This window comes from Eupeodes corollae, chromosome 2 (assembly GCF_945859685.1).
Source record: "Eupeodes corollae chromosome 2, idEupCoro1.1, whole genome shotgun sequence".
NCBI classification, from domain to species: Eukaryota; Metazoa; Arthropoda; class Insecta; order Diptera; family Syrphidae; genus Eupeodes; species Eupeodes corollae.
Window position 1 is genome coordinate 40,658,419 of NC_079148.1, and position 14,080 is coordinate 40,672,498.

At 30.7% G+C, this 14,080-nt stretch overlaps 1 protein-coding gene across 23 annotated transcripts in view; it reads right to left on the minus strand.

Annotated features, from left to right (window-relative positions):
- LOC129947033 (voltage-dependent calcium channel type A subunit alpha-1) overlaps positions 1–14,080 on the minus strand; it is a 115,784-nt gene that overhangs the window by 72,749 nt on the left and 28,955 nt on the right. For all 23 annotated transcript variants that reach the window (XM_056057444.1, XM_056057449.1, XM_056057446.1 and 20 more), the window contains 2 exons: positions 1,084–1,405; positions 860–999 (listed from right to left, as the gene is read on the minus strand). In XM_056057444.1, the coding sequence (XP_055913419.1) occupies positions 860–999; positions 1,084–1,305 (362 nt within the window). In that variant the 5' untranslated portion in view covers positions 1,306–1,405. The remainder of the gene's footprint in view (positions 1–859; positions 1,000–1,083; positions 1,406–14,080) is intronic.

A 14,080-nucleotide genomic window follows, 5' to 3' on the forward strand; every position in this document is an offset into this window, starting at 1 on the left:
AATTAACTCATAGCTGAAGATTTACTAATTTTTCTCTGGCACTAGTATTGGTACTAGATTTTAAACTATTAAAATGTTAATAGATACGATACAAAATGAAAAATTACATTTTGCTTGATTTTTATGAAGACATTTTCTGTCAAGTTGACGTTTTTTAAAAAAAACTAAAATGCCGTTGCGAGATCACACACTAGAAGGAACGATGAAATTTTTAATTATTATTAAATATGTATGTATTATGTATATTTTTTTGTTTAAACTAAAGACCATCTATTATATAATAATTATGTATAAAGAGTCTAAAATTTTGTTTGCTTGTCTAAAACACACACACTGATGAACTGATAACATATATATATCTAAACATATGTATGTATATGTATTTATAAATTATAGTATAAATATATAGATAACGTAAAAATTGTTAAACGAAGTTCAGCGAACAATTCCTACTTAATGGCACTCCTTGCTGAGCACTCGGACGTCTTACTTGGTATTCTCGAAACGAGCTTAAGCGGCCTTAAGACACGAAAAGACCGCAACATTCGCAAATCGACATCGATATTGGCTTCTGCGAAGATCGTCATAGCGCTGGAGTAATTATTTTAAGAAATAATTACAGTTTTTGTTAAATTGTGAATTAATGAAAAATTAAAAAAAAAAAACATTCAAAATAATCAAAAAAATAAAGAAAAATAGAAATTAAAAAATCATAAAATAAAAATAAATAAAAAATTCTTAAATATTTTATAGTTAACCTGCCCAAGTGTTTTATAATTTCAAAACATTTTTATGAAGCTTATGTTTTTTTTTTCTATGAATAATTGTATGTCAAGATTTAATAAGACAAAATAATTACCCCGTTACTACAACGAAAAAATCCATTATGTTCCATATATTCCTGAGGTAGGAGTGTTTATGCAGAACTAGCCCTAAGGCAAGGATCTTGAGCGATGCTTCTACACAGAAAATGCATAAAAAATAGGCTTCGGTTTTTTCCTATTCACAAAAATATAAAAACAAAAAAAAATGCATTAGAATTATTTTTGAACAAGTCGACTATTAAAGTGAAAAAAAGGATACCAGTTTTTGAGCCAATACTGTTTTATCACCCTCAGGCAAATGTTCTTCTAATGCCAACACTACACAGTTGGCAATGATTGTCAATAACACAGCATACTCGAAGGGCGGCCATTCTATTATAAATCGTGTATACTTCCTAATTGGATTATCCTCGGTAAGGATAAAAAGTGATGTGGGCCCACCACCGGGTGGTGATTGGCCCTGACTACTCGGGCCACCCATTCTATCAGCTAAGCGATGGGCTCCCCTTCGACCCAAGTGCCCCCCGCTTGTGGAGCCCTGTTGCTGTCCTGCTAGCGCCGCTTCCTGAGCCGCTGCCAACCTGGGAAATATACAAATGAAAAACAGGATATGAATATATATGTATGTATATAGAAATAATTTAATATAAATTCATCTAGTGAATAAAAAAAAAGAAACACTAAAGGAAATTCATGTTATGGACTTTGTGAAAAGCACCGTGGGCAAGAGGGCTTCCGCATCATTGGCGGTTGTCGGTTATATCGATGCAATATTCAACAGGTTTGTTACAGCTAAAAATAATGTTAATTGAAAAAAAAGGTCAAAAGACTCCTTAGAGTGATTGTTTGCTTTGTAAGTGCATTAGGTTCCGTTTGATTACCGCTCACTGCATTTTATATTCCATGAAATCGAAGTTTTTGGATTAGAATTAAAAGGACAATGAATAAGATAAGTTGTATTTGCTTACAGTTTCTATGAAGTCTGTTAGTTAAATGGATGGAAAAATGGAAGTCTAATGTACAACAAAATAAGTAGAGTAGAATACGAATTATTCTGACTTTCTAAGTACTTCGGTTCTATCAAAAATAGGCCTGAATGGTTCCGGTGTTAAAGTAAAACGAATATTATTTTCTTAAGCAATATTCGAAGTACTATTAGATTAGTACTTTTATGTACTGTCAAAATAATTTACTTAAGTTAATGTCAGTTTTACTGTCATTAGTTTTTCTTTTGTCAACAAACTTAAAACAGTATGTTCTTTGAAGCATTTAAAAGCATTTGCTAAAAGTTTTTTGTTATTTGTGGCGAAGTATTTAAAGATACTGATATTTGACATTTTTAAGTATCAGTATCAAAGTACTTACGACCAAGAATAAGTTAAGAAAATTGACATTTCTTGTGAGGTTAAATAAACTTTCTTAGGCTTAATATAAGAATCAAAGTTCTAGAACCTTATATTGTAACAATATTGATTTTGGAGCTACAAAAGTTTGTGAGTTAAAATAATTTGATAGCGGAGATAGTAAAAAAAACATTAAAGAAACATGTAAAATTATTATATTTGAGCCGATTTTTCAAATCCAAACATATGTCATTTTGTCTTTTACAAAATAATCTTGTTAATATTTTGTAAAATTTGTCAGTTTTTCATAAAAGTTAAAGTCCTACCAAAAATCCCTATAAAATAAAGATAAGTGAAATCAGGCCAACTTTTATAAATTACAACATAACTAACTCTTGAAAAATGTCCTTATTTAACTTAGCTTCTGACTGGCTGTTCATGTCAAGAATTACTATTGGAGGATTTGTCATCCCATCCCGTTTTGTCTTGCTAAAAAGGTTTGAAGGTTTTCTTATTTTTTAAAAAAGTTTTCAGTTGAGTTATTCTGAAAAATTAGAAAATTACCAACAGTGTTTTGCATATGATCAAATAGTTTGATTTCAAAAATTATTTTTCTTTAGGAGATTCTTAGTCGAAAACCAATTTTTCTAGATTTTATTTTTTGTTGATTTTAATTTCAAAAAAAAAAATGACTGTTGAATTTAAAAAAAAAATGTACTGAATATCAAAAATAATATTTTCTGTGCGGTAAAATTAGTTTGAAGCCCATATTTTTAATTTTTGAGGAGACATTTGAGTCGGAAATAAATTTTTACCAACTCTTAGTAATGTTTTGTTAAGCTTTTTATTTTTTGTAATTTCAATTTCTCCCATAATCTTACTGAATGTTAAAAATAATATTTTTAAAAGACGAAATTAGTTTCAAGCCAATATCTCAATTTTTTGACAAGGTATTGGAGTCGAAAATTAATTTTTACCAACATTTAGTAATGTTTTTTTAGGTATTTATTTTTTGTAAAATTTCAATTTGATTTTTCTCAACATTTTACCAAATTTAAAATTTTTTTTTGTTACATACATTCTTTTTGAAAATAAAATAATGTTGTACAGTTTTTTTTTTTTAAATTTATTAAAAAAAAAAACCATAATTGGATTTTTTCCAAGAATATAGAAGTTTAAAATCATGTTACAATATGTAATATTAAATGTAATTTCAATGCTGCATACGTTCATACTGTCTTGAACAGGCCAGCTGTTTTGGCACTAAGCGAAACTCAGGTTGGTGAGACCACCGATCAATCTGAGTTTAATCTCTTCGGTTACATCTTAGTGCCTTTATTCTTTTCTCACCATGGTCTAGCTGTATATGTACGGAATGATGTTGCCTATCAACTTCTACCACAATATGGTGCACCAACACAAATTTTAATTATATGTGGTTTAAATTCACCGTCCAAAGGCGCATCATTCACACGTGTTTTATATATCGTAGCCCAAGTCTGGATAATAATTCGACTTCTAACGAATTCGATGCGCTGTCCGACTCTATCCAGAGAATTTTATCCCATTTTCCGCACAGTGAGATCGTTGTTACGGGCGATTTCAATGTACATAATTCTTCGTGGCTGAGCTATTCTGGTCAGACAACATCCGAAGGAAGGTATGTCGAGATTTTTGCTGAGTTAAACCACCTGACTCAGTTAGTTGACGAGCCAACTCGGATTCCTTACGTTGCAGGTCAATCCGCCAACACTCAAGACTTGTTTCTTACTTCTGATCCTAATAAATATACTGTCAGTGTATTATCGCCTCTAGGTACATCGGACCATTGTGTCATATCTGCAAATTTCTCATGCCAAAAAACGCCAGTTAAAGTTAAAACCCCTACGAGAACCGTTTGGCAATATGAGAAAGCCAACTGGGACGGTCTCAACGAATTCTTCAGGAACTTTAACTGGTCACTATGCTTCATCGATAGTGACGTGGATCCCAATGCAGATATGATTACAAACTTAATTCTTTGCGGAATGAGAAATTTTTTCCCGAATAGGGTAAAGAGGTTATTAGGATCAAGAATGTTAATTTCCGGAATTACAAAGAAAACCCAACTGAGGAAAACCGGAATAAGTTCAAACAAGCTAGAAAGACCTGTAACGGACATATACGACGCATTAAATTTTTGCATGACCAGAAATTACGGCAAAAAATACTACAATGTCCCAATGGTAGTAAAACCTTCTGGTCATTTGTAAAAAATGTGCGCAACACTACGTCATCGTCAGTTCCTACGCTCGTTTATAATGACACTCCCTACGTAAGCGCGATTGATAAAGCCAATTTGCTTGCAGCACAGTTTGCTGTTAATTCGATGCTGCCAATGAGTGACATGACTCCGCCTGTACTTGAAAGCGTAAACGATTCTATGGGACGGATATTCTTTCGCAAAACCACTGTGTAAGTTTTTCCATCTGTCCTACGCTACAGGTCTCTTTCCGAGTGGATGGAAAACTGCATTTGTCCAGCCTGTTCCTAAAAAAGGCGAACCCTCCTCACCATCTAACTATCGTCCAATTGCACTTACGTCCCTTCTTTCCAAGGTCATGGAAACACTGATCAATTTTCAGCTTAAGAAATATCTTGAATAACGAAAGCTTCTTAATCCCGGCAGTATGGCTTTCGTTGCAATAAGTCAACTGGTGATCTCATGGTTTATCTCACCGAACAGTGGAACAAATCTTTACATCGTGTTGGAGAAAGTAAGAATATTGCACTTGATATAGTTTGGCACGAAGCTCTCTTATCGAAAATGCGTGTATTTGGAATTGATGAATCCCTTCTTCGTTGGGTTAAAAATAACCTTTCGGACCGTTCAATTCAAGTAGTCTTGGACGGGTTCAAATCTGATATCCACAAAATAAACGCTGGTGTGCGTCAGGGCTCCGTTTTGTCTCCGACACTTTTCCTTATTTTTATAAATGATCTTTTGTCTAAAACTTCTTACCCACTTAATTGTTTCGATGACAGTACCCTCAGCTTTTCATATTCGTTTCTAGATTCTCATCCTTGTTCTTCGGATATTGACTACCAACGGCAGCGTATGATGAGCTCATTAAATTCTGATCTTGATGCTTCGAAAACTCAATGCTGTCTACTGTCACAAAAGCGTAACCTTTCCCCTATGCCACTATCCATGAGTGGTACTTGCATCGAGGAGACTGAACAGCTTTCAGTCTTAGGTATGTGCATTACAAACCACTTGTTGTGGAGTGATCACATATTTGACATCGCCAAAAATGCTGCTAAGTGTTTAGGTTTTCTTCGAAGGTGCAAGAAGTTTTTTACTCCTACTGATCTGGCTATAATCTATAAAGCCTATATTCGTCCGAAACTCGAGTACAATTCCCATATCTGGGCAGGTGCTCCTATAACCTACTTGAGTCTCCTAGACAGAATTCAAAAGAGAGCTCTAAAGATGATAGGTGACCGTTGTCTAACTGAAACTTTTGTATCTCTCGAGCACCGTTGTAAGGTTTCATGCCTGTCATTATTTTATCGCTACTTTCATAAACAATGATCTAATGAAATATCCAGTTGCATTCCTCCCCTCAAACAATTCAACCGTAATACCCGTTCCTCTAGGAATGCTCATCAGTTTACCCTTGAGCCTAATTTCGGACGTACTGTAAAGTACAGAGATTCTTTCTTCAGTCGCACCACACGAATGTGGAATGCTTTACCAGACTCAATGTTTCCCACTCATTACAATATGCAGACATTCAAAACCAATGTGCATCGGTATCTCCTTTCTAATCCTATCCTCCCTTCTTAATTGCTCGCACTGTGATTTATCATGATAAGGGTATTCATATCCCCCTGAGTGCGCGTATAATATAAAAAAAAACCAAAATTTTCATTTTTTTTTAAATTGCTATGGTATAAAAATTTGTTTGAGAGACCTCTCTGCATATTTTTACATTATTTTCTGTATAACAAAGTTTGTTTGAAGTCGATATCTCTACTGGATTTTAAGCTATAGACGATACGAAAAATTTCCTGAATATGCGGACATACGAATTTACGCACAGACAGCTCTCTTAAATTGGTATATTTAGATTAAGGGGCCTTGCAAGGTGGAGAAATGTCAACATTTTCAAATCGAAAATTCGAACCGATTACACTTACTTCCTATGGAAAGTAGGACAAATTAGAGTACAAAATTAATTTCATAATGACTTCACTATTAAAGCTTTAAAGCAGGGTGTTTTCATTTAGGTAAAAAAACAAAGACCTTATTAAATCAAAATGAATTGACTTTACACACTGAGGTGAAATAGCGAACTTTATGTGCTTTGTGTTTTGTTGGGTCTTATCTAAGTGCGTTTTAATCAATTATTGATTGGGGTCCGCTTTCCGTCAATTTTACCGAGGACGGCATCATAGACAACAATAACATTTCGGGAACTACCCTTCTTTTGTTTCAAAGGATTCCTCGATTTTCTTCTTGGCTTAGGTAAGACCTTACCGCCAATGCCAAACACCACATGTTTGCCAGAAAGCTTCTTCTCCATCTCACAGTTCAAACGAATTTGGATTTTTTTTGAAAGCTTCCTGCTTTGAAATTTTAAAAATATGATGACAGCTTTCTTGTAAATATTCCTCAATTGGGGTTTAAACTCGGAATTCATATCGAGTTCCAAAAGAGCTTTAGCAATGGATTTCTCGAACTCATCTAGTTCATCGCCAATGTCTCCAATCATAGTAGCCACTGAACCTAAATTTTGTTATTTTTTTTTTGTGAAGAAAAAATCATGAAAATGATTATTCTGATTAAGTTAAATTAATGACGACTTTACCAAAATCTTAACAAACTTTTCGTTTCACTGTAAGCTATCCACAGTTGCCAAAGCTAAACTCATTAAACTATAACCGATGCGTTCCATAAACCCCTATTGACCACAAGCATATAATTGTCCTTTGAAAAGGATTATTTTTCTTTTTAACTAGAGGTAGGTGCACTCTCAACATGCTTCGATGTCACTGAACTTTTAAGATGTCTGTCGAATGTCGTTATATTGCATTGGTCCTATAGTTATTTCAATTGTAGGTAGAATATTGGAGGACTCTATATACACAGATCTTAGAATATAGTTTTTGTGTTATTTTTGCCTCAGCTTAGATATAATATCGAGTACTTTTACCAGACAAAACCAAGATGTGTGATGTGCAAAAACTCATAGATGTGAAAAGAAAACTTACTTATAGACAATCAGACTTCGAGTACTTTATATTGCACGTCTATTGTTGTTATTGAATAACATCCTTTCGATTCTAAAAACTTATATACTATACATACGAGTACTAGTACATATATGTATTTGTATGCCCATTGAACAACAATACCATCCGCACTAAACAAGTCAAGTGTAAGAAAACTTAAAGGTAAAAATTATAAATGACTGTTGCTGTTGTATCTATATTTCTATATACAGGCATCAGTCTATACACTTCATACTATACACCTTGATGGCTATACACACGTCCATCGTAAACGTAAAATCAATTCATTTAGAGGTTGTCACTGATTTATGTACTTATATGGCAAACAAAAATGACTTTAAGGTATGTTTATTTCTATACTTAAGACTTAAAGGAACTTAAAAATTTTATGTTTGGATAGGAAGAAGAAGACATTATTAAAAACCAAAAGTCAACTTTTACGAGTATGGAGGTGGATTTTAGTGATTTTAAAATCTGAGACTTCGAGGCTTAAGGTGTTATAATTACAAGTACAAGACTATATAAAAAGAAAGAACATGGAAAAACAGAGTAAGAAATTGTTCAGTAAAATACATTGAATACTCCTCAAGTTCAATGGGAAGAGACTAATTATGAAATATGAAATGGTAATAAGTAGGAATTATAAACATTGATTTAGTTTTATATTTGCTTTCATTTCCATTCACCTACTCATATTTATAATTCAAAATTGATGACAATTGATTTTTGTTCTTAAAATAAATTTTGTATTACTTATTTTGAGCTCAAAATTAAAGACAAAATTCAATGTGCAAGTATTACTTTTTTATTTTAAAAACATTTTTTTACCAGGACAAATTTTCTCTAAGCTTTGGACTCAGCGTTGTAAGAAATAATTTTTGATTGCATTTATATTTCATTGAACATAAATTTAATGCAAAATAAAATTTGCACTAAATCTTGAGTGGGGCAGGTAAACATTTTGGTTAACCCTAAATATCTTATGAACCAAAAACGCTAGAGACCTGAAATCGATTTCATATTATATATTGTAACGTGATCTACACAAGTATATTTTCTGACAAAAATCTAGTTGAAGGTTTTTTTTATAAATCAAATAATAAATAAATCACCTCGCAAATTTTACGAATACAAAATGAGTTTATCTCCAAGACAATTTTGTGCAACGAAAAATAACGTTTTCAACATCTGGTAAGATTTTGAGAAAAATTGAATTGACAGTTTTTCTTATAAAAAATAAAAACCTAAAAAACATTACTAAAAGTTGGTAAAAATTGAATTTCGACACAAATATCTTTTCAAAAATGTATAGTTATGGCTTTCAATTAATTCGAACTTATATGAAATATTTTTTTCAACATTCGGTAAAAATTTTGAGAAAAATCGAATTAAATTTTTTTTACAAAAAATAAAAACCGAAACAAAGAAATTAAAAAAAGTTGGTTAAAATTGATTTCGACTAAAATATCTTTTCAAAACCTTAAGATATTGGTTCAAACTACTTTTATCTTTTAAAAAATATTGTTGTCAACATTCAGTTAACGTTTGAGAAAAGTCGAATTGACAGTTTTTTTTTTTAAAACAAAGCTACAACTTGGTAAAAATTTACTTTAAACTCAAATAGCTTTCCAAAATTTTAAAATATTCTATTCAAACTTTTTATTTCACAGAAAATATTGTTTTCGATATTCAGTAGTTTTTTTCATAAAAATCCAACAGGCAGGAAAAAATAAAATCTACAGAAAATAGTACACAAATTTTGTAAAACTTGATTTCTTAATGTCTTTTAAATTAATTTCATTCATCCAATTTGTAAAAAATTAAGAAATGCTAATAAAACTGGTAAAAATATGTTTTTGAGCAGAAATCTATTTAACAAAACTAAATTCTCAAAATAAACTATTTCTTTATATGGAAAACATTTTTGGTAATTTTAAGTTTTTTAAGAATAATTTAGCTGAGAACCTTTTTAATCCAACACGAAAATCTACGATTGTTTAAGCAAGACAAATCGACAGACGGAGTGGGCGCATCCCAGCCTCTTTTTTTATATAGAGATTATAGTGCACGGAAAAAAATATATTGAAATCAAACTAAACATATGGTAAACAAAATGTTGTTTTAAATTTTAATTTATTTCTTAGAAAAATTCATTTGACAACTTTTTTTACAAAACAGGATAAATCTTTCAAAGAACATAAAATTGATAAGAAATAATTTTTGATTCAATTGGGATATAAACAGGGAAAAATATTAACCTAACATTTTCTATCTCACACACAATTTTGTTAGTAATATTTAAAAAAAAAATTGTCTAAACTTAACGACGGGCAGGGATGCATTAAATGCCAAATGAATTTTGTTCCGTTTTACAATACATTTTTAAAATACAAATCCAACACAGATGTTGTTGTACTTTAGTTTTAAAACATAATAAATGACTTTGGAACATCTGCATATTCATGTCAAAAACAATTTTTGTAATTCCTTTTATTTTGACTGGAAGATATGTACCTGAGTCGTCTTAAGTTGATTTAAATTTTTTTTTAATAGAGAAGCTTTTCAAGAAACTAAAAAGATAAAGAGCCTTCTTATAACTAATTGTTTGGTTAGTTTCGTGAAACTGTTTTTAAAATGACTGCACAAATATTTAAACAATATTGATAAGATGTAAAATAACAAAGCTAAGAGTGTGATTATGGCCATTTTAAACGATAAAATTTCTACATAACTATTTCTTAACATTTTACAAATATTTAAATCAAAAATTGACTTCTATAACTTTTAGTAACATGACTGCTGAGTTTCTGAGATTTCCCTAGATTAAGTTTTCTAAGCAGGGACAGTTTTGAGTAAAAATATATTTTCCAGTAATCAAAATTAAATTTTGGAATAGTAAATGTATTGATTTTCTTATAAATTTTATTCGCACGTTTCAAACCAAAATATTTAATTAAAAATCATTAAGAAATTAACATATACATTTTGCTGTAATATACGGGGTGTCCCGTAAGTAATGGATAACCCTGAAATGCCGCATAGTAGACTTTATGACCGTCCTGAAAACTGATACAAAAAAGTTCTATCCCAACCACAAGAAAAGTTATATGCATTTTTTTGTTCAGTGCATTATTTTTTTTTTTTCTTACTTTACATTTTTGAATACCAGGACTACAAGAATGAGTTCCATAATTTTTTTTTGCAAGAATATTTTACATTACTTGTGCCAACATATAAGTAAAAGAAAATTACTATAACTGTTGGACTTCTTAGAGAAAAAAAATTATTTAACGTTGAATTTCAATGCAAAATGTGAAAACAAATAATTTTTTAAAAAGTTAAATCATAGCTGGTAAAAAAAATGCATGAATACCTGAGTGGCCAACTATTTTTTAAAATATGCGCGTTAAATGCAGATTTCAAAATGGTATAAGATTATATCTAGAGTCAATAGCAAGTTATTGGTAAAAATCTGCCGCACTAGAGTAAATTTAGCAAAATCAAAAAACATAGCAGATTTTTGATTTATTGGCTGTTTCTACGATGTTGTCCTTATGATAAATCCAAGCTTTCAACTTCTAGGGCCGAATGCATTATTGATAAAAATTTCAAAAAGTGCAAAAAACGGTTACATTTTCGAGCTTGTTTTGAATTTTACCAGTTCTATGGGGCTTTAACAAACCCATCAAATATTTTGTAGGTTGCTATTAGTTTATTTGTTATTTTATCTAAACAAAAAGTTTTTGAGCCAGCTTTTAATAACATGATCACTTAGTTAGAAACCAAAAACAAAAATTGGTATTTTTTTTTAATTTAAAGCAAGTGCTCAAACTGTTTTCCACCCACTCTTATGCAGGTTCTGCACCTCCGAATAAATGAACATCTTATAGTTAACGTGCAAGACTTTGCTCAGAAATTTGTAATGCAGCTGCCTCAACACGATTTCTTAGCTCCTCTAAAGACCTGATCGGCTTGCTGTATACGATTTCCTTAATGCATCCCCAATAAAAAAATCAAGCGGATTTAGGTCTGGTGAACGGGGTGGCCATAAAATTGGTCCCAGACGTCCTATCCATTTGCCTGGATATCTGGCATTTAAATATACCCTCACAGACACAGCATAGTGTGCTGGACAACCATCATTTTGAAGCCAATGGGATTCCTTTAGTTCTTGAGGCACTTCTTCCAGCAAGGTTGGGGGATCATTATGGAAAAACTCCAAATAACCTTGGCCAGTTAAAATCCCCGGCAACTCAAAGGGTCCAATTATTTTCACATTGAGAATCCAAGTCCAATAGTTTATTTAGAATTGGTACGGAAATAAAAATCCCATAAGTATTAACTCAAAAAATTGTAAGACAACGAAAACAAGTGAATTAAAAATTTATCGGTCAACATAAATACCTTAAGATATATTTTTAGAAAATACAACTTTTTTTTATAATTTATTATTCATTCTTACTTCTGCAGTTGTTGCACAGTGTAAAATAAAATTAAATAAAACTTTCGTAAAAAAGGTATAAAACAGTACAATATATTGGAAATTAATTAATTTAAAAAAAATATACTTTAAAAATTCCTTGAATCGAATTTTGTAACTTTCCGTGCATTTAATTTAAATTTCCATTAAGAAGGAAGGAGAATTAAAAAAAGAAAACATCATAGAATAGAAGGATAAAGTGCTTTGCCTAACTTTAAAATTGTGAATATTCTATAGTTTTGTGTCTCTTTTCTCTTTGTAAGAAAACTAGTTCCAGATTTGGCTTCAAAAATACGTAAGAATGCAAATCCAATTGTTTGTTTCCATACGTTTAACAGAAAAAATTGGATTACAATGCTAAGAAATCCTGAATCTAAAGATCTAATACTTTTTAATAATGTATGTCTTTACAGATAAATTCAAACTTGTCTTGACTTTTCGTATTTATGTTCAAAATCTGTTTCGATCAAATCAGTTGCTATAAGAGGGTTACATTATTTCCTGATTACCACACATTTTTTTTTAAAGTCAAAGTGTGTCAAAAGCAGGGTTGCAAATTCATTTAATCATTAGTCTAAACATGTTTTGAATAATTTCACTTAGGACGAGTACTTTATGAATTGAATTTCTTTCTTAAAATTCACTTACTGACTTATAAATAAATGTTTGTATAACTCAAAAGTCTCTAACTAGCTTGTGAATTAAAATCAAACTTGGTAACTTAAGATTTTTCAACTCTTCTAAGAAGTGCACTTAGTTAAAAAAAAAAAAATTTGATTTCGATATGTTTAAAAATTCACTTAAATTAAATCAATCACTTTATAGTGAAAACAGGAAAAGTGTATTTGATAGGAATATGCGGATAATGTATACAAAACTTTACCTATACAGGCAATAAAAAGAAGAAAATTATAAGAATTATAAATGCTTAGATCAATATTCTAAAATAATATAATGTAATTACCCCTAAAAAAAAATTAGACGTCATACAAAGGACGGACGCGTGTTCCAATATTATTGTTGTTTAATAATATTAAATCAGTCTGAATTTTGTCTTATTTTGTCTTTGATTCTTTTCTTAATTTCAACTGTGAAAATGTATTTGTAATTTATACCCTACATGACTGACTAAGACTTTATTTTATTATTTTTTATTTTGGCTTAGCCGGCTCTACCTACTCAACTCATGCCATATACATAAACATAGTTGTATCTATAAATATGCGATGCGTAGACAAAGATTTTTATTTTTCGTCCTTGGTCTGTTAGTGAAATGATTGTCTTGCAGACAATACGACTCCGATTTCGAAATTCATAAAGGAAATTGACGCCGACAAAAGTCAAAATTACTTTTCCTCTCAGAGTTTCCCTTCTAGTTTGGATATTTGAGAGTAATATTTTTCATCTTTATAGGGTATTGTGGTTATGTTTTAGGTGGGTAGTTAAATGTTAAAATAGATCCTTTGGCATCAGACTTAAACTTCATATTATCTCAAATGTGTAGGTTTGTATGCGTGTTTGTGTTTATCCTTTGTAAAATGTTTTATAATATATGTATTTTCGTAGTTCATCTGATTACGTCATTATCTAAGGAAAGAAACAAAATATAATAAGAATTAAACACAAAGGCAGTACCTTAACTTTTGATGACGCAAAGGTTAAATTTTGTTGACTAGCTATCCGCAGTCCGCAGTATTTTTTATGTTTTGTTTTAAGTTTGATGTCTCGTCGTCAATGAGATATAGATATTATATTGGTGGGCGTGTTTTTATTTTTTAATAAATAGTGGATTGAGGTACAACTATACTTTATTGTATCGAATTCATATAAAAGGTTTATTGTAAAAATTGTACCGTCTGGAAGATTTTATTTCATTAATTATTAATAAAAATTGCATATACAAAAATTATCGTTTTTATGTATTGTATATTTGGAAAAGTCGATTAATATTAAGAAAGTTGTTATTTCTTGTTCTATAAAACAAAAACTGTTTGTTGTTGATAATATTCAAGTACTTGTACTATGTTACTCTTTTTTTGTATATGAATATGTTTCAAAAGTAAACACTTCCCATTACGAAATTCATAGAAAACCTATTGAATCAATTCTACATAATTCCATTGACTTTAACCTAGTGGGTCTTCCTTGGGATGATC